This window comes from Plectropomus leopardus, chromosome 5 (assembly GCF_026936395.1).
Source record: "Plectropomus leopardus strain MGB_pleo_1.0 chromosome 5, ASM2693639v1, whole genome shotgun sequence".
NCBI classification, from domain to species: domain Eukaryota; kingdom Metazoa; phylum Chordata; class Actinopteri; order Perciformes; family Serranidae; genus Plectropomus; species Plectropomus leopardus.
The window spans coordinates 13,327,653-13,355,000 of record NC_142180.1 but is presented as its reverse complement, the minus strand read 5'-3'; the positions used below and the strand labels follow the sequence as shown (position 1 = coordinate 13,355,000).

The 27,348-nt window shown below is 40.5% G+C and overlaps 1 protein-coding gene across 2 annotated transcripts in view; it reads right to left on the bottom strand.

Annotated features, from left to right (window-relative positions):
- The window catches only part of raver2 (ribonucleoprotein, PTB-binding 2), a 117,717-nt gene that overhangs the window by 85,583 nt on the left and 4,786 nt on the right, over window positions 1–27,348 (bottom strand). The window contains exon 2 of one of the 2 annotated variants that reach the window (XM_088077541.1): window positions 21,887–22,248. In XM_088077541.1, the coding sequence (XP_087933667.1) occupies window positions 21,887–22,248 (362 nt within the window). The remainder of the gene's footprint in view (window positions 1–21,886; window positions 22,249–27,348) is intronic. The other variant, XM_042482901.2, reaches the window with a different exon arrangement.

The window sequence follows — 27,348 nt, the reverse complement described above, 5'->3', positions numbered from 1 at the left end:
GAAAGGTGCAATAGAGATCCTCACACCCTGTCTGTGTGTGTCATGAACTCCACTGCTAACTGTGAGCCTCGGTACCTTCCTGATGGCTTTCACTGTTACTCAGCCACGCAGAGACTCTACTGCACACAGTACTAACTAACTGACAGCACAAACTGCTCACAGCTTGGCAACATTTTTTTTTTAAGAAATGCTCCTGCGATATGAACAACCTCATGGATCCAGTCACAGTCATAAACCTGTCCAACAGTTCCAGATCCCACAGGAGCACAGTGTAGGTGCAAGGACTGAGCAGTGAGCAACAAAAGAAAACATAACAAGAATAAATCAACAACCGCAGAGCTAAAGCAACCTGCGAGCAGCCATCTAAACTCTGTGGCACTGAAGGTCACTTCAGCATAAAGCAATTATTGTTAAGTGCCAGCAGAGACGAGACGTAATGGCCAGTCTGAAGCAGTATGATGCACATCCGGCAAGACTTTCAAACTCTTATCTCCAAAGCAGACACACTGAGTTCACTATGATCATGTCTGTCTGATGTGGTGACATTCTGCCCTTCCGTACTACTTCTTTAGCACTTAGCCTCACTCTTTCTCTTATTATTATCCAATCCAATTTGATCAAAACTTTTGAAATTGAGTAAATAAATGTGTATTAGGTGCATATTCAAGAGCGGGTTTAAAGCAAATAAATAGGTTTTAAAATAATAAACTGATGTGGCTTTCCTGTAATGTCAGCTAATTTTGCCCGAATCCTGTGCTTTACTTTACTGTCAGCTTAACGCTGGCCATGTTTTATGCTTCCATTCAAAGATGAAAACAAAGAAATGACCTTCATTTTTGTAATGTGCCAACCAGTGGTGATACAATGATCACCTTTCACACAAGCAGGTTTGACATATCTGGGATGTCTCATGAACAGAAAACATTAGCATTTCCATTTATCACATTAACATAAAAGTGGTCATACAACAATTGAAGTGATGAGGATTTCCAATATGAACATTTTTTCTCTTTTCCTGTCTCTCTAACCACCACCTGGCCCACTCATGTACGCACTGAGCAGGCATGTTCCATACCAGTGAGGGCCATGCAAGGCAGCCCACGCAGAGGGTCAAGCTCACTCGCCCTTAAAATCAGAGCAGAGCGAGCTGAAAGAGCTGAGAGGGGAGGGAGGGAGAGCAAAGAGGAGAGAAGAGAAGAGAAGAGAAGAGAAGAGAAGAGAAGAGAAGAGAAGAGAAGAGAAGAGAAGAGAAGAGAAGAGAAGAGAAGAGAAGAGAAGAGAAGAGAAGAGAAGAGAAGAGAAGAGAAGAGAAGAGAAGAGAAGAGAAGAGAAGAGAAGAGAAGGAAAAAGGGTTTTTATGTTTTGGATTTGTTTTTACTCCATATCAACAATCATCTGAGGGGAGAAAAGAAACCACCCAACACCAAAACAGTGCAAAATAAATCTTCATTTTATAACATTACTTGTTTGTAAGTGAGTCCATACCGTATTCTCTTAAAAACAAGTGAACAGGCTGCTCGTGCACTGCAAACATTTCAACTAATTTCCGATCTTTTAAAAAGATCAGTTCACTTGATGAAACAAGGAAGGTTTCTACACTACAAAACAAATGAAGCCTCATTTTAGAAAACACATAAATTAAGCTGAATTATCTTGAAAACGTTACACAGGCAGTGATCACCACCTTTGTAGTGGAAATTCATAGCACTCAATTATAGTAAAAAATGACTTTGAATATTATTGAATTATTAGTAAGTTTTCAAAGTTTTTTCAAACACGACGTGTGTCAAATCAACACATTATAACGCAGGACTGTACACAAATTAACAAGGCAAATACAATAGGAATAATATTGGATTAATCTATTTAGATCACACCATGCCTGTAAAAAATGTGTGAGGATTAAAGCAAAGTGCTTTAAACTGTAATTGCAAACCTTCTTTTATACCTGCTTATACTTCTGTTTCAGTGCTAACATATTTCTATTCTCTTAATGTACAGTGTTTCTACTTTATCAAATCTCATGTTTTCTTTTCCCCCTCAGGATCTTGTATTAACTAGAATTCTGACATTAAAAGGTAAGAGACAGAAAACCTGATTTCCTATATGCAAGAAATAATGAGAGAAGAAGATGAGCAAAAGCATGAGAATTTACATAAGAAATCGATTGAAGTGGTGTGCAAAACTGTGAGCCTCTGCAAACCTGTCAAGTTACAGATACAATTCACATCCATGTCTGTCCAGACTACATTCTACTCAGTTCTTTGTTGAGTCCAAGTGGACATTTGTGCCATATTCAAAAAAATTATCTCAAGGCATTCTTGCTCACAAAAAGAGTCCAATGAGGTCACAGGGACCTTGACCTTTGACCACCAAAATCTAATCAGTTCACTGTTGAGTCCAAACGGATGTTTGTGCCACATTGAAGAAATTCTCTCAAAGCGTTTTTAAGACATCACGTTCACGAGAATGGGACAGATGGATGGACAACCCAAAAACATAAAGCCTTCCAGCAATGGCTGTCACCAGCGAGGAGGCATAAAAATGAAAGAAATTCTAATGAAGAAAAGCTGTACAAATAGCCCCTGCTTTCATCTTTTTTTTTAACCCCAAAACAATAACATTGCAGAGTACTTAGTGACAGTCAGACAAGGTTGAATTATGCCACTCACTGTTCATTCTCTCTCTGGTGGCATTTTATCCCTCATCCCTGTGCTATTCTGTACTTAAATCGAGCTGAAAGTTTCTCTCGCAGCACTGGCACATTACCAGACACTTAAAGACTATTTTTAGGAGTCCAAACAATCTTGCCTCTCTTCTCAGCCAAACAATTTACCAGCTGAGCACACCATGCTGGACGTTTTTATGATATTCCAGTTTGTTTCGCACTATTTCCTTTTTACATTCCATGTTTTAATGATCTTTTACTTTCACAACATCCCTTCACGCTGTTCTACAATGTTCCACTTTGTTTCATTGAGATTCTCACTATGGTATTTCAACAGCTTCCTAATTAACACTGCCGTAATAGCTAAGCGACAATCACGAGTGTTTCAAAACAGCCACTGGGCTCAGTACAGAGACAGTGTGAGCAAACATTCACACTATAAAACTGACCCCGATTTTATATTTTGAGTCAAATAGAGCTACATTTTATCCCCCTTGCTGCTGCAGAGATGGACATAGTAACCATAAACCTTGACAGACTTTTAACCATTACACATTTAAAAAGACACCTCTCCTGCCCCCATTACAAGTCTTCATGACTGTGATTAGATGTAGAACCTGGACAGTATGTGGGCAGAAGCAGCAGGACAAGCTGTTTCCTGTTCAAGCCTGTATGTTCCTGTATGTCAAGCTGCTCTATAGTATAACTAAGCATGTCATTCTTTTCCATGCTGAGCTGCAATGGTCTCTCTGTGTGTTTGAACGCTCTAAGTAACTCTCCAGCAGGTCCAGTCAGAACCCCAGCACCAGCCCTAAGCCAATTTCTGCGCGTGCACACGCACACACACACACATTTGGTGTGGTACTAAAGCAAACTGCCCTGAGAGAAGGAACTTGATAAGGAATGTGATAGCAGCCCTGCCTGACACCTGGTAACACTCCATGGAGCTGGAGTGTAGGTTCATAAGGGAACATAAAATCAGGGGGGAAAGGGTTCTACAAGTAACTACAGGCCATAGAGGCTTTTAAAGGAACCAATGCAAAAACTACCCAAATCTCACATATTCTCAATGAATGTGTGGTGCAACTGGTTACACATTATACCACCTCCAAAGTTGTAAATTGCTGTGCTGCTCACATAACACCACTTTCTTGTTTTATACTGAGGTTCCTTGAAGTTGTGTTTTTAACATTACACGAGTGATCGGCAACAGGAGTCCCCATATTACATGACACTTCACTAGGAAGAATCCCAATCTACATAATGTCAACAACAACAAAAAAAACATGAGACGAGATGCAAAACCACAGTAGAAGTTGCAGTGAAATTTTGGGGACGGATAAAAATTGTAAAAAACTTTGCAATGCTGTCTTGGATTCAGAGCCTATTATGAGTATTCAGTGTTTCCCTCAAAGTTTGAAGCTGTTTGTTACTGTGGAAGGACAACAACACTGCAGTCAATCAGCTGTTGCTATTATTTAAGGTATCGCTGAAAGGCCGTCTCCTACTGCTTTCACTGCTTTCAGTGCTTTACACATACAATCACAAAAAACACAGGAAAAAAAAAATAAAACACAACACAAAAGAAAAATCTCAGACTTCATGGAGATTGGCAAAATTTGCTTTAACTGTTGGGACCACAACATTGCAACATCTTGGAGGGGTTTACTTTCGATCATCACAGCTGTCAGTGCTCGTCATAACTAATCACACTACAGGACTTGGACTCATAGACAGGTCAAGATATTAAACCTGCTATATATCTCTTGGGCATCTGCATTTTTGGAAATATACATACAGTGATTTGTGACCGATTTGCCTCTGATCTGGGGCTTTTGTTGGCGTTCGCCAACAACTTTTGGCATGTGAAAATTTAGGACTAAAATAGCGTGATCTCTGCATTACTGATTTACTGCATTACTCAGTTACTGAACTTGATTCTGTCAGCAGTGCAGATCCCCCTCTGTTTTCAAAAATCACTTGAAGACCTACCTCTTGAAGAGTATTTACTCCCATAATCTGGTCTTTCTCTACATCTCTCAATCCTACTTTCTCTCTACATCTCTCAAAACAAAAACAATTGTCTTTTGCAATGCACTTATCACATGCAGCCTTGTGGCACCAGTGTCAGGTGGAACATGGAGCAAAAGCACTTATTCTTTTGTGCCTCATTTGTTTGGCGCTTTGGACAAAAGCATCTGCCACATGAATAAATGTAATGTCAGTGCACTCCAGCTTTCTGTTGGATGAAGGATTCAACTACAAAAGAAAATAGTCATGAAACACCTCCAAGCACATGCAGCCTCAAGAAGCATCTACTAGCTAAAACACTACACACTTTACCTTGGAATCAATTCTTTTTCAGTCATGCAGTCAAAATGTAGAGTGGGAGGTGTGTTTGTTTTTGTCTTGTCCTTTATCTTATCAACAAAAACACACAAAGATACAGCTTCATTCTATTTCCCAGTATTTGTTCAAGTCAGTGCTACTGAGATGCAGCAATTCTATAACTTCCACATTTGCTAGGTGCTGTAGGTGTCAGATGACGGAACAATGCAGTTTTCTGGAGATGTTTGGTTGATTTAAATAGAATTCTACTGAAACAGAGGACATCCACTTAGCAACCACCCTGCCTTAGTGTCTTCACACAAGATGCTGAATGCTTAGCAGCACAAAGTATTCCAAGCATCCCATAGAGATCAAATCAGAGAAAGAATTTTCCTTGGCTAGTTTTAGTTATTTTTTTTTTTTTGCAGTGGAAAGTGTACAAGGTGATGTAATGTAAGGTGAGAAAGCCACCAGCCAAAGAGCCAAGTGTGGGCAGGAAATGTGTTTACTCTGACACCTGTTCATCCATTACTTACACACACACACACAGAGAGAGAGAGAGAGAGAGAGAGAGAGAGAGAGAGAGAGAGAGAGAGAGAGAGAGAGAGAGAGAGAGAGAGACACACACACATACTCTCCTTTCGTCCCGCAGTCATAAATGAGGTGGCTTACAAACACAAACAGGGCCACTGGGGGAAAGTGAAACAGTAGGCTATCATTTCAGCACTGTGAGTGTGTGTGTCTGTGTGTGTGTGAGAGGTGAGAGAGGGGTTGGAGAGACGGAAGTATGGGGGGGATTAGGGGACAAACACACTGCATGGCCTCCTTACCAGCAGTAACTGTGTCCTTGACCTACTGATGGAGTGATAGATGCTACAGAGAGAGAACAGGATGAAGCCCACGTCTGCCAGCAAACAGAGAGCTACTCCTACACACACACACACACATGCACACGCACACGCACACGCACACACACACACACACACACACACACACACTCTACCGCTGCAGTTTCAAATGATTAGCATTACAATAGCTCCATTGTTATTGTTCCACTGTTGAACTTTTGAGATCATCACTATGATGCAACTCACTGTACTGGTAATTTACCTTCATACTACTTCTGTTGTCATTTTCCTAAAACTTTTGTATCGGCATTGTCGGAGGGAGCTTGAGAACATGAATTTCACTTTCAATGACTGCTCCACTCTAAGTGCTGTGCCTTCAGCCGTGAAATGCATAATTTAAAAAACAAACAACTTTTTATCATAATCTCAATGTCAGCTTATGTGATTACCAGATCACGAAAGTTTTTGAGTTAGTTGAAAGAACAGACTGTATACATAATGGACACAGCAACTGCAACATCTGCCATTGGTTTGTGGACTGCCATTTTGGCATTTGGCCATTGCCATCTCTGGTTGAGCCAGAAGTGACCATATTTGGATAAGAGGTTGGAGCTGTGGAGGAGCCAGGTGTGGATCTGACTCAAAGACTGCAGCCAGTCACTCAAGCAGCCCCGCTCTTAAATATGCAGAACTTTGTGCCTTAATAAAATGTAAACAATGAAGTTATATAAAAATTAAGCCAATATACAGTTGTAATGAATGTTAATTAGCTGTAGAGATGAAAACGTTTTTTTTTTTGTACCAGGCTGTAACTATGTTTGATTCTGAAGTAAAGTTGGGCAGTTGGGCCCCTCTGGGGCTGAAAAATGAAGCCAACACTTGAGTGCTACAAAGTGCAGCTCCTCTAATGGCCACTTAAAGGTTGGCTCTGGTAGCCAGCTTATCCCCATAGAACCCCATTTTCAAATGCACAACTTTATCACAGAAAAATAAACATGCTTACAGCCTGGTAAAAAAAAAAAAAAGTAATTTTACGGTTGTTCATGTTTTATTAATTTATGCATAATTAAGGGCTTTGAGTGACAGTCTGTCTGCTGTTAGTGTCCTGAGCTTCTCAGTCCTCCACAGCTCCGCCCTCCCGTCAATATACGAGCATTTCTGGCTCCAAAAAACCAACATGGCAATGGCCAAAATGCCAAACTCAAGGCATGACGGTCAGCCTCAAGTGGCCTTTTGATGAAATGCAGTTTTTGGAACTTCCTCATTGACTTCATTTTTTTAGCCTTGGTTGAAAGAGAGCGCCATTAAAACATTGTACTTTAAAAAAAAGTCACCATCGTGTTTTTATTGGTGCCCTTTGTCTTCAGTTAAACATTTAATTTGTCCTATAAAAGAATGTTGTAAACAATGTCCTTTAATTTTTTTAATTCAACCAGCAATTTCTGGTATTTCAGCAAACTGGAAGCAGCATAAATGCAGAACTGAGTACTTTTTTGTTTTGTTTTTTAAATTGAAGTTATATTGTAATTTTGATACTCAACCTCATGTTAAACAGCCCAATTGTGTATAACTGAAATACGAAATATTATTTACATGTATCAAGCAGTATTTCTAGCACTCCACTGCCTCATTAAAGTGATGTGGTCCTGTATTTTTATATACTCAAAAACAAACAAAATCTACTTCTTTTCATTTTTTCGCTCTGATTCCATTTCCAAGTTTCCCCTCAGGAATCAAGCAACAACTTTGTTGGAAAACAGCTAACGTTGATAATGAATGCATGAATGGAATCAGTCAGGCGGTGCAAAATGTTCCCGCTTTCAAACGAACATAAAACATCTAAATCGTCTAACAGCCGCATTCAGTTATAACACATAGTTTAACAATTTGCTACTTATTCATTGGAATTACAACAATGCATCCCTAATAGATCCCAAAACACTGTTTTACATACTCCCTCTGAGCCAAGCTTTGAGTGTGTGCATGTTTGTGTGCTTGCGCATTTGTGTGTGACAGGTGGCTCAAACCATGCACAGCACAGATCACTGGCCTATCAAACGCCTGCCAGGAGAGCTTCTTCGAAAACGTGCACACTCACATATTGAGAGCAGACAAGCATAAATATGCACAAGTGCACACATCGTTTTTTTTTACCCCTTTCTCTCCTTCTTTCGCTCTCAAACACATTCTTTTCACACCTTATATGTTAGTTTCACACTCTCGCTCTGCACTGGCACTCATGGAATTCCTCCTTTTAACAACTTTGTTTTGTTTTCCGCTCCTCTTCTGTTCTTTTCATCCTTCGCTTCGTCCATGCTCTCTCCCGTCTCTGTCTCTTTCTCTCTGCCTGTCCTTGTGCCTTCCCTTAAACTCCTCTCCCTCACTCCTGCTTCCTCCTGCCCTTGCTCTTTTGCATTGCTCGACTAAGCACTGGCTGTCTGGTTCCATTTTCATGTCCCCCCTACAAGGGGACAGAGAATACACATGAGAACAGTTAGATCTGTTACACTCTTTTTTTCTGACTTAAAACAGTGACACAAAGTTCTCTATCACTACATCTTAAGTCATATTTTTTTTCTTTTCCTAAGTTTAGTTCATTTCCAGCAGAGTAGAAATGCGGTGAAGTAGCACACTAGGAAAAGGGAAACTCATACTCATCCTCAGCAGTCACATGGTGCACAATGCATCTCACCTTGAAACCTGTTGACATTTTTGTGCAGTATTCACACCCCCACAGTGCATCATTGTGTGTAAAAAGTCGACATTCCATACAGGTAGTTACACATTTACATACGCTTAGCCACATCTTTCCTGTTTATATTGTTTCTACTGGGTAAATGGAAAGGTTGTGAAACCTTGATAAATTAATGCCAGCTAATTTGAATGAACTCCCTGACTGTACAAGAATCATCTGTACATGAAGATTCCCTGCAATTAGCTTAGCATGTACAGAAAAGAACTGCCATTGCAATGCCCTATGTTTCCTTACTCACTAATGCTGCGTAATGTCGTCCACCTTTCAAGTACAGTAAGTGGGGAAGGATGCTAAGTCTAGGAATGATTTAACCTGGCTGTGCTATACCTGAACATGCACTTATTCAAAGGTCCAGTGTTTACAATTTAGGGGAATGTTTTGGCAGAGATAAAATATAATATAATAAGCATATTTTCTTAAGTGTATACTCATCTAAAAATGACTGTTGTGAGCAAGAGATCTTTGAGGAAAATTTGGCTCCCAGTAGAAAAACCTCCTGAATGTCTGGATCTTAAGTTATCAGAAAAAAAAAGATGAGCATACAATGCGGTTGCAGGGCAAGCACCCATTTCAGACATGCCAAAATGCATCCAACAAAGACTGATTTGTAACATTAAAAGTGCTTGTCAGGGTTTTTACCTGTTTTAATTACTGGGTGTGTTTGTTTGAAGAATAAACGATGAAGGAATTTTAATCAGGAATAATTTCAGCTGGTTGTAATCAGCAGTCCTCACCGCTTGATGCCACTAAATCTTCACTGTTCCTTAAAGGATAATAACATAAGGACTGTGATCGGCAGCTAATCTAAGCACCTTTCAGATAGCATAAATCGGGGCAGAAGCACTGGTCCTGGTATGTAGAAACCTGCTCCTAGCTTGGGCCATATAAATACTCAACCAACATATACAACATTTATCTGCTATAAAATACATGACAGCAGTTCCACTTTTCTGTGACTGTCAAATGCTTTCCCAATGGAGCCTTAGCATCTCTGCCATTATTCATGAATTTTTTGTGAAATATTCTGAAGCCTAGAGCTCAGTGTACCATTCGCTACCACCTTTCTGAGATAGATACTAGAATAAAAAAAATCTAAAATTCCTGAAAACAAGTGGGAGGGTGGCTGCTGTAGCACAAAGCTATAAGCAGTTATTATCATCGTGTGTGATTGACTCAATCAGACTAAACAGGTCTCAAAATAGACTTCAGTTTATGCCTTAATAACACCTCAACAGAACAATATCCTCAAAACACCCATTGGAGGAAGTGAAATTACCTATAAAGATTTTATTTGTTATGGGGGAAAGATGCCATCTTTGTATTTCATGTGGGAAGGACGTTTTCCATGTCACTTCCATCTTGTCAGAAATACTGGCAATTAAATGACTGCATCTTAGCGGCTGCTGCCTGGTCGAACCCTTTCTGTTGCTTCTATTTGTCCATTTCTCAAATTCACTTATTTTATAGAGAAGCTGGTTAATCTAATCTTATAAAGGACAAAACCAGCGGGCTGGGGGAAGCAGGTGGCTTGCCCTGAGACAGGACTGATTCTGATGTCACCCAGTGTGACCCCCACCTCCCTCCCCCGATCCACACCCACCCATCTCTGCTTGGCTCTGGCCCTGAAGCCACAGGGCTTAGATTGGAGGTTATTTCCCCCACTGAGGCGGCAGTCACTCCTCACATATCAACAAAGTCCTGCTGATATTGAGTCAAAACATCATGCGAGAATATTTGTTATATTTGTTTGCTTGCAATAGCCAAAGTGTGGAGTTTCCACATAATACATTTTAGAATGTGTGCAAGTCTCTACACAATAACAGAGAGGTATTTGAGTTTCATTTATCAGCAGTGCACACTTGATATGTGCTGAATCCTAGCCTCCAGGTAAACTAATTATAAGACAAAACAACCTAAGATTATTATTGTACCTGGGTGTTGAACACTGCTGAAATCTCTCCATTATCATCTATTTTCAGCATGTTTCAGCACTTTATCCACAGTGTGGCTACGCATTAATGTCAGAAAACTATACTTTACTGCAGCTCTGCCACTGCAGAGATATGTGGAGAGTGGCAGAGAAGCTCTCAGACATAAAAGCTAAATGGCCTCTTGTAGTCATTTGTACTCGTAGGCGCCAGTGAAAGCACAATGCACGTCACCAGGCTGGATGTGGAAAGGTTAATGTCTTCCTCTGAACTCGCATTACACACAGTTTGGTTTCTTCACTGGCTTTAAACAAAATACACCTCACATTACTGGACTTAACCTAAATATTTGGTCAAATGTTGTGGCTTGAAAAAAATTGTATCGCATATACACAGATTTGAAATATAATGAAAAAATATTACCGTTCTAATAGTTTTGTTAAGAATATTTCTAAGGTGATCAGCGATGTCACTACGTAGACGCAATAAACTCACTATTGACAAGTCAAAGGGACATGCACTATAACAAATGTGTCGAAATCACAGAAATAAACAAAAAAAAATGTCAAAAAATAATAAAAACATCCAACGGTCACCATTTTCTTAATGTCTGAGCCTCTATCTGTGTTCTCATTCATCTTGGTAAATACGTGGCCACTTATTGAAGCTGCATTGTTGGTGACCAAATGATGCTAAACCATCCATTGAAAATATTTGCCGTTTTCTACTTTTTGCTATAGAGCCACTACGAAGTCCCTTCTTTATGCTGCCTTTGCATTGTTACACAGAACCAATTTTGGACAGAATGCCGGCCTCACAGAAGCAAAAGAGGCGTGACGGGTGTGATGTTTAACATCACAGCGTCGGCCTCTAGAGTGACACATAGAATATGCGTCGGCAGCACTTAATAAACAATTACAAAGCCATGACATGGCATTTACTGTGCTTGTTGTATGGTGACTGACGTTGTCCTCTGCTCTCTAGGAGCTCTCAAATCTGAACATTTTCAGCATCTGTTCTTTGAGTCATCCGCTAACTAGCAGTTACTTTTTAATACTCGCACGGTGGTTTGCACACATTACATGTCATCAAAACGTCACACTAAGCAATTTTCACTAGAAATTGAATTTTACACGGCTAGATCGGACATAAATAATTCAAAAAGCAGTAATTACAATAATACTCTGCTATGTGTGGACAATCTCTGATTCTGCTAAAGGCGATCCTGCAAACTACTAGAGGCATTTTGCATTTCGACAGGTGGACGATTAAAAAAGACATTTTGGGCAAAAAGTTCTCTTTTCGTATTCTATAAAGGTTTACAATACTGACATTGTTGTCTCTTTTTTCTTTTTTATCTGACAGAATGACAGATCCTATTGTTTCCCGTGGGTGGAAAAAAAATCCAACAACCTGGAAGTGATTTATGAAAATAAACCTTTGACACGACAGAGGATGGATGGGTTCACGCTGATAACTCTGACTCTGCCACCAGCATCTCACAAGAGAAATTGAAATCCATCAGACCGAGCGATGAGCAGTATTTACACTCCAGTCATCACTTACTGGATTTGCCATTTGCTTTTTTGTTCTTGGGTAACAAAATTGGGAGCTTGGCATGACTTCCTCTTGTCATTTTGGTTTGGCCTCTCTCATTACTGAGGTGTTTGCCCCCACAGAGCTGCAACTGACTGGATTTTATGCTGTTGACTCTGTGGTGGATGAGGTCAGGTGTTTCCAATTTGACAGAACCTGCACTTCTGACAATAATGTCCCATTGTCAAAAGACGATTACAATGTGTGTCATCTGCGCAATCATGAGGTCCATGGGATTTGTGTATCGAAAGCATCAAACTCCAGTCATCTGAGCAACTGCTGTTGAATAACCGTCAAGGATCCAAAACTCTAGTTAACAGGGGAACCAGCAGGCTCAGGGTCAAACGCCCCTCCACCTGCTCTATCTCACACTAACACACAGCAATGAACTTCTTGTCAAATACATGCAGTAACAATTACTGTCTTTCAGGTGCCCATATGAAATTATCATCAAATTGTCAAAATGATCTTGGAATCACATCATGATATGAACATATCGTGTTAAATATTCAGTGTGTAGGATTTAGGGGGATGTATTGGCAGAAATACAACGTAATATAATAAGTATGTTTTCTTTAGTGTATAATCACCTGAAAATAAGAATCAGAGTGTTATTGTTTCCTTACAATGAGATGTTTCTATCTACATATGGAACGCATCTTTGTCAACGGAGATCACCAAACTGCAACGCCATGTTTCTATAGTATCGCAAAATGAAAAAGCAAACATTGGCTCTAGATAGGTCAATTTGCATTTTCATGTAGGCCACCATAGTTTGCACCCTCTCTGCGAGGAAAGCTTTGGAAAGACACTTTTTTTTAAATACAGCTTTATTCTGTGTATTTAGTGGTTTAAATCACCAGCTCCATTTGTTTTGGAGAGGAAGAGACTTCTGTGGTTAATTTGGCTCCTGATAATAACCTCCTGAACGTCTAGATATTAAGTTGTCAGAGAAAAAATCCACACACATTGGCAGGTGCTAGGCTGGCGCTATTTCTGATGTGCCAATCACTGATTTGTAACGTGAAACTGCATTATTCTATGTTTTCAGCTGGTTGCAATCTGCAATCCTCATCACTAGATACCACTAAATCCCCTAATTCTTACACTCCAGACTATATTAACTATATTGTTCATTGTTTTCAGCAAAACTGTAAAAAAAAAAAAAACAAAATAAAAAAAAAATTAAAAAAAACAATATTGGTACCTGAAGTTTTTATAATGTGTATTTGATTTAATGCACAACAGTGGAACAGCTGATTGTACTGGATGTTAGTCTGGTTATTTTATATCTGACTAAGTGCATATATTATTTACTCAATCTAAAATCTTGCCCATATTAATATCCTGACACTGATTTTAACCAAATCACCCACAACACTGCCCCCTCTCCACTACTGTCAATTATTTCAACTGGCTCGGCGGAAGATTCATTATCTCACCTGTATTAAGCTCACCTACACGTCTCAATAAAAAAGTAAAAATAAAAATGGTTTGTTTTGGTTTTACTAACAGTTGTTAGTCAAACAGGTGTTTATTGAATGCCTGCAGGAAAACTGTGGTACAAACAACTGCAAAACTTTGAGGTGACTAATGCCAGAGTAAACAGCTACATACGCTGGCTCCTACATGATGAAGGTGATGAAGGCTGCCCACTGTCCGCAGGGGCAGATTTCATGAACATCTGCTACTGACACACACATGCAAACACACACACACATCACAGCATGTTAAGCGAGAGGAGGGAGTGGGTGGAAAGAGAACAGCTCAAGCGCACGCTGCTTTGTGACATTTACATGTATTTGTGTTTACCTGTACATATGCAAACACAACCGCATACACACACACTCTCAGCCTGGTGTTCAAAGAACAGAAATATGTTCACATGCACATCTTGCAGAAGTTTTGTGTGTTTCTGAAAAACTGAATAATTCAAGAACTTAACAGAAGTCCTTAGAAGGCTAACCTCCTCCCCATGCACACACACAACCCACATTTATTTTACCCTCCGGTGAATCTGCAAATGTTTTTACACTACGTGCTTGGATTTGATTAAATATCATTTTTATTCTTTTTGAAATTCAAGTGGAGTCTGGGGTGCACAGTTGGGGTAGGGGCAAAATTCATGCTCAATACTTGGTTTTAGCTCTCACTAGAGCTACGCCCAACTTCACTTAGCATGTGGGAAATAGGTGAGGGATAATACCAACAAATGTCTAGTTGACAGCAAATTCAATTTTCAATTGATACTCCAGGTGGCAAAAATTCCCTGATCCACTACACTCTGACTCTAATCTGTGAAACATTTCTCTCTTTTTGCTTAAACAAAATGTACAAAACATTCATGTGGCAGCTTCTCATTTATAGCCAGTGCTGAATGTCTATTATCCCTTGGTAAAATGCCAAACAGTGCACCGATTCGACACATCAAGTTCTGTTTATTAGTTGGGAAGTACTACTACATATGTGAAAAAGTTTTACAAGTCTTCTGTGGCTCCAGACCGAGCTGTGCAAAGTCTGATAAACTGCCCCAAGTATCAGTTGAGTCAGGATTGTCTGGGGCTAAAGTCTATAAGTTTGAAAAAGAAAACTCTGGAGGTGTGGAGTTAGAAAGTGAGGTTACCAGACCTCTGCAGCACACTTCTTATCTCTGCTTGAAGCTAGCAGCCTAAGTTTTTAGTAGCAGCTATGACTTGCATCGTGATGCTGATGTGTGCATCAGCTTTTGACAAGGAAGAGTATGACATCTCTGGTTCTGCTGCATTGACCTTTGTTTACTGAACAAATGGGAGAGAAAGATTAGAGCGTTCAATCATATTTCTACCCTACACTCGAATCAACCATCCACACCCAAGCTGATGTAAGATGTAGTGCTGCTGCATGTGTGTGAAAGAAAAGTGTTAGAGAAAGGGAAGAAAAGGTGGACTACTGCAAGCAGTTTCTCCAAGTTTACAGGGTGTTGAAGGGTTTCCAGGGTGTCCCACACATTAATTTATTTGTGTAAGCCCCCTAAAATATTAACATCTGCCCCCATATATTGTCTTTTTTTTATTTTTAGACCTGGACTATTCATTAGGAGCACTGTTGGAATATATATACTGTTCAATTATTCACTGGACCACAGTCTGTAGCCACAGACCGTACTCTGGGCACAGACGGAGCAGCAGAACGTCAGGTGCAGTGAAAGTGAAACTTGACTGTTCATTATCCTCCTTCTAAAAATCTGCTTTCACTTGCCTCTGCAGCAGCTGCTCCTCTCATCCATCTATCTGATCTGCTCTGATGGCATCGACTTCTAAGTTATAAACCCTGTGACTCAAACTCCACAAAGTGCAGCTAAGGGGGAAAAACTCATGAAGAGTTCGTCTGCGCTGCATTTACAAACCTACAAAAACCACAGGAGGACAGAGAATGATATTAAGGGGCACAAAATGCCTCAAGAAAGTTTGCAATAGCCAATAACCATCTCACCTGTTCATTTTCCTTAGCAGACTGCCAATTTCATGCTCCAAGTAGGGATTGATGATTGCACTGTGAACACTGGTATCATTTGTGTCTGACATTTGTGTCTTGCCACCTCCTTTCCACCATTTTAGTAGTGGAAAAACAAAACAGAAATCGAAGCTTCGATTACCAATTTGGACATTGATGACCATGGCAGTGGCTGAAGCTTTGAGGCTTAACAGCATCTGGGTAAGCCCTAGTGCACAGTATCAATATTTTAATGTAAAGGGTAAAGGGTATGCTACACCTGTAATCCTAGTCACCTTATTCCTAGCCCCCAGGATGACTTGGGAAATATGGGCGAGAATTCCGGTGCTGAGCCGGAAGTCAGGGTTTCCAGTAGTTGCAGTACCAAACTAGGGCTGGGCGATATGGCCTAAAAGTAAAATCTCTGTTTTTTTCACACTGAACGCAATTTATGATTTTAGTCAAATTTTTTTCCTTCAAATTACAAGAAATTTCTCAAGTTTTGCTTTTGATTTTAGCAGTAAAAATTAACGGCTTCTGTTAATATAGTAAACTGAATTTCCCTTTTGTGGTTTAAGTGCAAGCTGCAAACTTGTCTTTAACACTGAAGGCTGCAGTAATTTCACAAAACATATTTACATGAATTTTATCTTTGGCAATATGCAGTGCAACTGTATCAGAAACAGCTTTCAGTGTTTCTACATCACTTGCACTCATCTATATTAGTTACACTGAGGGTTTAGAGAGCAGCATGACTTCTACAGCTGCCAACAGCCCACCATCACTCAGAGTTAGAGAATGAGGGAAATCAAAGCAAGGCAGTTGGGCTGGGGCACCAGGCCCCCAAATCACTAAATCCCCCCCTGATAACAAGGAGTGCAGCAGAGAGCAGCTGGACGAGAGGTCTGTTACTGCGCTGCTCTCAGTCTGCTCTGATGGATCTCTCGATCAGCTGTGTGATGTTTTTATTAGACCCACTTTTTGTCAGTATTTGAAATTAGTAAAACAAATCTCTTGGGCTTAGTTACTTTGGTTCGGACAGGAATATGTCACACGAGCTGCGCTCTAGTATCCAAATGCGCACACACACCTGGTGCACCTCTGTATACAGACACGCTTCATAAAAACAAAACAATAACTATTTTTGTGCATTTTCAGTATTTACTCTCTAACCAGCTGCTGTTGGATGTTCTGTCAAATTTCCCTCTTTCGTATATAGGAGCAGACATGACGGAGAGATGGAGACAAAGAGAGTGGAGATTGCGCACGTGGTCGCGGGCTCTAAATCGGGAGAAATACGGGGAGAGATGGAACGTCGGGAGGACACTGGGAGAGAAAATCGGGAGGGTTTGGCAAGTTTGTTTCTACCTCCTGAGGGAAAAGATACAGTGTACTTTGCAGTCCTACTCAAAACCCTGCTAACGTTTCGGCATGGCGAGGGGTCTCTAGTCTTGTTAACATTGTAGGGAAACACTGCAGATATGCTGCAGGTCACTGTCCTGCCTTACAGGACACAGGGGGAAAATGCTTCCACTAATGTCGGCTGCTTTTTACCAGCTGTTTGTGGGCTAACGCGGTCTCGTGCATGTCAGAGTGAGACGCATTTCCCCTTCGGCTGCTGCCTCTCTTTGAGATGTTGAGACAAAGTGGTCCTTTAGTTGCAACAGCCTTTAAATAACCTTTGCAGGACTGTGGTCTGTTTGAGATCTGACGCCTCAAAAATGAAACTACTTCCAAATGAATGACAACTGTCTTTTTTGGGAACTAATAGTGGAGGCGAAAATCTCAATTTTCAATTTTAAAATTTGCCCTTAGGGCGCTGGTGGCTCAGTGGATAGTGCGGCGCCCCATGTGCAGAGGCAGTGTCCTCGCCGCAGCAGCCGCAGATTCGAGTCCGGCCTTGGCCCTTTGCTGCATGTCTCCCCCTCTCTCTCTATCCCTTTCACACTCGCACTGTCCTGTTGATTAAAGGCAATAAAAGCCCAAAAAAATAATCTTTAAAAAAAAATAAATAAATTTCGTCCTTAACCACACATTTGGATGAATCAATATCAAAATATATACTAAAGCTGCATTTGCTGTTACTTTATTAAAGAACTGCCGTTAGTGGTTAGCCACCAAGATTAGCATCCATAGAAGTCAATGCGATGAACTAGCTTGCTGTAACTTCCGCTATTCCACCGGAAGTTGAACCCATAATCATTTCTACAGTAGCGCCATCAGGAATAAGGTAAATAATATTTCAGATACATATTAACGTTTTGTGGGAGTGCAGGAATTACAAAACGAGTCCAGTCCAGTCCGTTTACTCTCACTTCAAAACTGCAACAACACAAGCTCATGACAAACTCGCAGTAAACAAGCCTGTAAGGCTAAGCCGCGTCAATAACAACCCTGAAACTGCATTTCCCAGAACTCCCTTCTCTCAACTCTGAACTCTGCTTCTTAAAAGAGCAGCAGTCTCTGGTGAATGTCTATAACATCTCTATAATGTGGGTCACCACAGTTTCATATTTTCAGCTGTTCATCTCATTTACAGGTTACAGCTGGTTTACTCGTTCCATATGCAGTATATAAAATTACTATATTGTGAACATCGAGTATTAATTGTCACATTGTTTTTATAAGCCACCAGCATTTTGGTTCTCTCGCTTTCTTCTATGGCTGTCTGCCTCTCACAGACACACACACACAAAGCAGGGCTTTTGCAGGGCACCAGACGTTGACTATTTAGTCACATTTTGCGACCATGAAGCACCACAAAGACTTGCAAATACTATTAATGTATGAACTGGAGAGCTGTGAGTGTGTTTCCAGCTTACAGTGAATTGATCATCATGTTTAAAGGTGCTGCAGTAACAGTCTAACCTAGTGATTGATAGTGGCCGTAGTGTGAGCAGCAGAGGCATGTGTTTGTATTTGCAGAGCTCCGTTCATGACTATTTAGTCACGTTTTGTGACCGTGGAGCACCAGTGCGACTGGCAAATATTAGTAATATTTGACCTGCAGAAAGGTTTGTTTGTTGCCTGCTCACGCTTTAACTGTCTGCTAACACAAACATGCACTTGCTGACCAGATCACCACAACAAAAACATCGACACTTCCAGAAGAACAAACCAGGTCCTTCAAAATTAAAGCACCATGGGTCCTGCTCTGATTTGTTTAATTATAACAATAATCTTTAAAATTTCATTATAGATGTACTTTATTTAACTTCCTGATAACCATATTTTATTAAATATTATTATATAAGTAGTGTATTTATTATCATTATGTAAGTAACTACTTTTTGTAACTTTATTGTAACTGTGCTTCATTTAATAATTTTGTATTTTATATATATATATATATATATATATATATATATATATATATATATATATATATATATATATATATATATATATATATATATATATAACTGCTTCTCTCAAGAAAAGCTGATTTCAAATGAGTTGAATCTTTGAGTTTTTAGTTATCTATACCTTTAAAATGTTAAACTCACACCTAATTATACCCAATAACTGATTCAAAAAGGAATTTGATTAAATAGTGGACTTTTAATCAGTAAAATGCTAGGACCTGCTTGTCCCTCAACCACCTCTTTCTACTCTCCTTCCTTTACATTCTTCTTTCACCCCTAATTCCTTTCCTCTCCTCTCAGCCAACTCTCCCGTCTCCGCATCTCTCCTTTCTCACTGCACTCTTCTCTCCGTTGTTCCCATCCCCCCACTTCTCTTTGCAACGCGGACTGTCAGCAGGGCCATATATTTGACACAGTGCACCATGGGCTCCTCACACTCACACACACATACAGTGTATCCAATCTACGATATAGTGTTCTCTAATGGGGCAACGGCTATGAGTGGAATGGGAGATGGAGTCTGCAAGGCGTTGTTGAGTCCATCAGACAGGTCATGTAAGACTGCCGACGTCTTTCCTTCGCCATAAATCTATAACCTTATGGAAGATACTGTAATGTCAACACAATCTCTTCAGCTCAATATCACTGGATTACTGTACGGGACCGAGCAACTTCCCAGAAGCCCCAAGAGATATTTTCACAGCTTTTTCTCATCAAACAAACAGTTTAAACACCAAGAATATTCATTCAAATTATTCATATTACATAGAACAGAGAAAATCAGCAAATTACTCAATTTGAGAAGCTGGAATTAGAAAATGTTTCTTATTGTTGGGTGATAAGATAATTTATTATAATTTTTTTTGTATTTCACTTGCAATCCCATTAATCAACAAATTAGTGAAGCACTATTGCTGATAAACGGACATTAACTCAGGCTACAGATTCTGTGATGGAACATCACAGCCTTTCAAAGAAAATGAATGCAGCAACTTGAGCATTTTAAACACACCATTAAATTGATTGTGTTGGGAGTGTATGCTGCTATGTGGTTTAAGACGTTTTCGTTAACATTTCTGACAAGCTGCTGGATCGCAGAGAAATCTCCACACATGCAGACACGCGGCCTGAACTTCAACAGTATCACCACCAGTCAGCGACTTAGACCCCGAGAGAAAGAGTCTAGAACTACTCCTTTAAACAGATAAATTCATGTGGCACGTTCAGCAGGGCACGCTTCACGCAGCTCTGCTCTCCCGACTGCTCTGCTCAGGCTCACTAAACATATCACCCTCGTTCTGACACATGAATAATGTGGAAAATACAGCGAGAGCGAGAGAGAGAAATTCCACTTCTGTAGCTTCACCTGTTCCAAATGTCTTTTCCCCTCTCTCCCCTGTTTCTCATTTCTCACAAACACCATGCAGCCGCACTCTTTCACACTCCCTCTCTCTCCCTGTCTCCTTAAACACACACTCCAAACACACAAACACCAGGGAGAGTGCTGGCTCTCCTTGGCAGTGTGCCTCTCTCTAAGAATGTTTGGTGCTTGAAGGAACACACCATCAGCCCCTTATGGAGCCTTTGTATGCTGACACAAGTGATGAATGGCACTTCGGAGCAGAAGAAGCCAAAAAGGTCTTTAAATTATAAACAGTGATGTCACTGTGGTCTTTGACGAGAGGCACGGATGCAAAGTTCTTCCATGGAAATTAAACGAACACAATAAACTGACTCCTCTGCTTTACCGAAATCTGATCTCAGCAAACTGTGTAAATATGTTAAGTTAGAAATTGTGGATTTTATCAATCATGTCTTCAAAAACATAATCAGAGCAAGCTGAAGTAGATGTAACTCTTGTTTACATTGCTCAAAACAGTATTTATGTATTACAAGTGGCACAGGTGAGGATTTTAACCATACAATATCGCCTGTAGAGGGGAGCTGACTGCACTGTTGATTATCATTGTACATGTAAAAATTTATGCTGCAAAATGTTACGAGGAAAAAGTCGAATCACAACAGATGCTACCTGTCAGTGGCAAAAACTTATGTTTGTATCAATGCACTGCTTCATAAATTAAAAAAAAAATCCAGCAAAGTAGTGGTGTCAATCTGTAATGCCAAGCTGCTCGCAAGAACACCACCACCCACGTCAACAAAACCATTCCTGCTTTTCTCACTTGACCAATCCCATATAACTGGCTAGTTTTTAATATTGGTGGAAAATTACAGTGATAGGTAAACCTGAATGAAAGAGGCAGGGGACTTCATCCACAGTATCTACTCATGTTGCAAGAAAAAGCAGCAAATCTTCAAAGCCCCATACAGCTTTTCAAAGAAGCAACTTAAAAAACACTCATTAACCATCACTGTTTCGGAGTTCAAAGGGACATTTATAGGTCGAGTCAAATGAGTGCAAAACATCTATAAAATGACTTAAGGTCTGTCTACGTCACAAATGTAAATATAAAAGTAAATCAATATTTAGTGCAAGTTTTGCAATATTGTTATCAGTTGGGGATTTCTTTCCTCACATACATTGGACAGTATGCAGACTTACACATATGACAGGCAGTCTTGTTTTAACTACACAAGAGAAAAATCCAACAGCCTGTTAGACAGATGCAATAGTAAATTTGGGATCTACTCAAATAAACTTTAAAACAAAAGTTCCTTATAAAGACGTGGCTTTTGAGTGGTATGAGTTTTAAATAATAGCAGATCATGGGGTACATTAAGGTCACTATAGAGCATCAGATGCGAGGTCTGTATTATCACCGCACAATAAGGTGCATTTTAAAAGTGCGATGGTCAGTGCAAACTACATTAACTAGCGCCACGAACGCACAATGAGCCTCACTGTGCGTAAAAACTGGAAACTAAGTGAGCCGCGCTACTTTTGCTTTAGTTTTTCTAACGCGTACCTGGTTGGTGGTGTCGGGCGGCAGGTTCTTGATGAGGATTTTCCTCCTGTTGCTCAGCTCCTGGCGAGTTTTGGCCAGCCTCCTCTCGATCTCCTCCGGCTCCAGGTCCGGCAGGTCGCGGAGGCTAATCTCCGAGTCGGAGGGCTGCGCGGCCGCCGGCTCCTCATCCTCCTGCTGTCGGCTCTCGGGACTGTCCATCTCCGGGGAAAGTGCGCTCTCCCCGGCTAGAGAAGAGTGAAGGCTCGGCGGCTGGATGGATGAGGCTGCCGCCATCTTGGGTAGCTGAATGAAAAGTGTGAGGGAGAGAGAGAGAGAGGAAAGAGAGAGAGAGAGGAAAGAGAGAGAGCAGGTGGGAGGTGTGTCTGTGAGTTAAAGAGAGAAAGAGCGAGAGAAACATATCCCGAATGTCATGCCAAAAAGAGACTATTTCAGTTTGGACAAGTGATGTGTTTCTATGCATTATTATTAGAATCAAACATTTATTTATATACTTCCTTTATCTATATATTTGCCTATTTATCACATTTTAACTTGTGTATTTATTCTTGTTTTTGTTGCTGGTCATAAGACATTCAGCTGCTTCAAGAAAACAGTAAAACTGAAAACATGATGGATGATTTTATGTCATTATGTGCGTTATTCACTTATTTTAGGGTAAAACTGGTGGGAGGCGGTAGCCAGTAGTTGTGAGTTTAAATGTGCAGTTTGCGGCTCGCATGGTCTCTCCATGGTCACTTCACCTCGCGGACTCCTGGCGACCCCAACCGTCTGCTGAATGTAAAGGAGCCAAATAAATCAGCTAATAACACCATCATGTAGTGTAGTGCGCACGGAGGCAGTTTTTAGTGAGTGCCTGATGTTTTTAAGGGACTGTTCGTTATTTATGAGCGGGGTGGTGCCAAACGGGGGGGACACTTTAAAAAGGCTATTTTTTAAACGCTGAGGAGGGAGTTATGTTTTTGGATTTGGCATAGAGAGTGACATTACACTTCAAATAATTATTTTTTTCTTGCGTGTGTTTTAAATATCAGAACCTTCAAACCTGCAAGTAAGTTTAACTCTTTGAAACCTGAACAAATTGGCTTTATTTCTGTCAAAAACAAAGGGGAAAAAAGCGGATTTCCTGTTTAAAATGGGCAAATAAATAAAAATGAAAAACGGAAAAGTTAAAAAAAAAACTTAAAAACTGATTGAAATAAGTTTTTTAAATAATTTTAATTATAAATATATAAATACAGGTAAACAAAATTTTGATCTACCAATTTCTTGTAATTTGTGGGACATTTCTTGTCAAGTTACTCTTGCCTTTTTCCCCATCTTTTTGAAAGAAATCACACCAATTTGCTCAAGGTTCAAAGGTTCAAATACTTGCAAAAGGCATCTGAAAGCAGCACAAGAAAAGTGGCACCAGGTTTTAAAAGGTTAAAAGGCATGCTTTAAAAAAACATACAAAATAACCATTTATCAATAGCCAGGAACAAGGGATGCACAATATCAACACATTATCTATATCCGCAGATAACAGCTTTAAAATTAAATATTAGCCTTGGCCAGACATGAACATTTCTGCCAGTATGACAGGCAGTAAGATGGCCCTTGAATTATGCAGCTTAAATTAGTTGTAAAAGGTCAAATTCTCCCTGTTTTTTGGCTATCATTAGGATTGTCTGAGGGAGAGCATTATCAGAGTCTGTTAAAGTGTGATGAATTCTGAACTTTTTGTTTAAAATGTCTTACAAAAGAATACATATGGCGTGTTTTACACACAACCTAGGTTAAAGCAGTAGCAGGAGAGACTTGATGTTCTCTGCAATACGGTGAAAAAACAAAGGTGCATATATCAGTATCGGCATTCAGCCAAAATGACTTAGCTCCAGGGAGGGTCGTGAGATTTAAAAAAAAGTCACACCCCAGCCACCCCCTACTCTGATAACTAAAGTACAGTCCCTTACCTCTTTAATACTGTAATCTTCTGATCCTGTGAGTGAAGATATCATCACCTATATGTTGAGTCTGCCAAGTGTTTTATGCTCTGTAAACTAGTACACTGTAGACAGCAGTTTAGTAAATATGTGCTCACACTGAAGCACATGAGAAACTCAGTTTTTATTTTTGTTCTGAAGCCCAATTAACACATTTATTCTTTTGGTCAAAGATAGAAAGAGAGAGAGAGAGAGAGAGAGGTATTCACTGGAGAATATCTCTCAACCATCATAGCTTTCCTGTTCCCCATGTGCATAATGTGGCCATGAATGGCTGCGTGCCCTCCCTCCTTTCTACCCAAGTCATCCAGTGAATGCCAAACCAGCAGCCAACCAAGCCTGCCTGCCTGCCCACCGTGGGTGGAAAGCTGCTCCTGGCAAACACAAAGGGAACAGAGCTCCCTGCCGAGTCCTCACAATGCCTATGTAGCTTCCGCAGGCTGCATGAGTCGCTCACACACACTCACACACACTGTATACTCACACCCAAAAGATGCATTCACACTTGTGTAGGCCCACAAACATGTCAGCAAGCACACATCAACCCACAAAAAGGAAATATTCAGGGTGCGATTATGCCGAGGCCTGTAAGAAGACGGAGAAATCAACCTCCATCATCCAACCTCCGTGTTCTCTCTCTCGCCATCTGTGTGAAGCATTTCTTGGCAGATCGGAGTCCAGACAATCACAGTTGTCAGTGGGTGAAAATGATCTCACTTTGCCAAGTGGCTGAACCAGTGTAACTGACACACACCGATTGTAAGAACGCTTCAATCAGGCTTACGCTCACTCCAGAGTGCAAAAGACCAACGACAAGGACATTCAAAGTCATTTTAGACAGAAAGAACAGAGGAAGAACAGCATTTTTTTTCGTGTAAGACTCAACACATCTTTATGTGTCAGTTTGATTCTAAGTCATAAGCTCTAAAAATCCAAGTCACAGACATATTCCCTCCTGCAAATCAAAGGGTGACAAACGCTCCCTCGCCATGATGAAACCCACAGTACGAATGACTTAACCTCCAAAAGGCAATGATATCAGCTTTTATCATTTCAAGGAGAAAGAGTATTGCAGGATGCCATGCTAACAGAAGTGACTTCTTCTTGAGCTCAAGAAAATCAACAGAAAATATATCTTTATATATCCTGATAATCAGTCAATCATTCCAGTCATTTTCAAGCCAAACATCCTCTAGTGAGGGCTCGAAACTTTATTAAGCCAGAGTCAAACTGAATTCTGTATCTTCCAGTTTTGTGCTGTTGGTCAAACCATGAATGGATTAATTACAAGCCTACTGGGCACAGGCACCTGCAAAATGCCACTCAAAATGACCACAAAGAGTTTCATAATGACCACAAAGAGTATCGAAATGACCACAAAAAGACACAAATGATCACTAAGAGACACATGACCACAAAGAGACATAACATAACCACAAAGAAAAACAAAAAGACCAAAAAGTGAAAAAAGAGACACAAATTGACCACAAAAAGACCACATTAAGACACAAAATGACCACAAAGAGATTTTAAGAAACACACATGAGGACATCCTCTTAGGATCTGAGAGGTTTAAATGGGCACCATTGTCTGATATGTTATAAAAAACTATTACTTGTTTAACCCAGACACAAAAAAAATCAGGATTTAATCCTGTTCCTGGTACATCAGGCTACATCTTCTGATCAGCAACAGGCTGTTTCTGTAAAGACTCTATCACGTCCTCACATAAAGACATGCACTACAAATCAAAAACCGACGTCCCCCTGCAATCAGAAGGAGAGAAATGCACCTGACACACATTCACCCTATAAATATGCAAGATATCTTTTATGTCCGATTGCAAATCAGCATAAACAAAGACTTTTTTGTTTTTTAATCTGAAAGGCATTCAGGACAAGTCCGTTTTTGATCTAACTGCAGCTCGTACAATAGTCGGTGAGTGCTGACAGATTGGGGGACATGAATCATTGAGCAGTGGTTCTCTGAAAAGACAGCAAGGACTTGCCTGTCACTTGCACAGGCTGATCTTGGAGATGCATGAATCACTCCACTAAGTGCTAAACAACGTTTCCATGAGAGAACAATTAATTTGTTCTCTCAGTCCCACTGGCACAAACGCACGCCGTATTACACTAACAGACACACTCTAACACACACATATGCGCACATGCATTAACCCATGTAAGCCTACAGCTGCACAGCGTTGTACCTGAGTGCAAGTCAAACCCTGTAATAATGGGCTTTGCTTCACAAACCAAGAGAAAGAGAGATGTAAGTCCCTCTCCATCTAAAAACACAAGAGCCCTGCTGGTGCTTCAGCGTGTCAGCCAGTGATTCACAGCCTTTTGGAGTGGGTGGGAGTAGAGAGGAGAAGAAGAAAGCGGGGAAAACGTTCGCCGCTGCTCGCTGGGACTGAGTGTGTGAGGGCGTGGGTGGGCAGAGTGGCTGAACGGGCAAAGCAGGCACCTGGGATGAGCTTAGTAGGCGTGAGGACGGGAGGGGAGGGGGGGTGAACCCTAAATGGCAAAGTGGTACATTGCACGTGGGAGTCGACGGCAAGCATATACACGTGTGTGGATATTCTGTATGATAACGCAGTGTGATTATGAACATCTCACTCTACAAGATGTATAAATCAACTGTGGGCTCTCTCTGCCTCCTGGAGCTCTGCTCTCATAAACGATCATAGGTGCAGTCTGATGGCGGGGCTTCCTTTCTTTTATAGCATAGAAGAGATTCAGAGACATGTGACCTACTAAAAACAGCTGACCTGAACCCACAGGGACAATATGCACAAGAAGTCCCTGCCCAATTCATGTCCTAATTACAGTGGTCATAAGCATACCTCTTCAGGAAAGCTACTCTTACGTGGCCAGCAAGTGTATAATGAAAAGTTGCATGTATTTTACCCTGAATGCTCCTTGTTTTCAACCAAAGCGAGTGTGTACTAAACATGGGTGGTATCATGGTATTACGGTACACCCTGGTATTTAGAAATCCAGACAGCGCTATTTTAAACACTGTCAAAAATACAGACCTTCATCTTCCTATTAACCTCATCCTGGAGAGGCTGTATTGAGGATGTTTTGCATCCAGTCTTACTTTTGCTAAAAGATTATAAGGAAATGAGTGTAAGAACATTACCTTTTGTTCACATCTTGTGAGTGTATGAGCCTAGTGTGTGCTTTTCTTTACGGGCTTGATCTCTCTAAAGGTTAATTTTGTTAGCATGGTATTAACACTGTTAAGTTGTACTGTACATGAAATCCTTCAGTGTTGCTGTACGGTTTAAGTTTTGCACAGCTTTTCCACATATTTTAAGCAAACCCTACATGACACGTTAGAAAGCACTCTCCATCAAAGAGATTTTAAATTGCTTGCATGCAAGACTTAAGATGGTCACACTGCTAAGATGCATTTGGGAAACTAGGACTCTAGACCGCACAAAATATGCTGCTAGTGCATGTCTGCTGTACT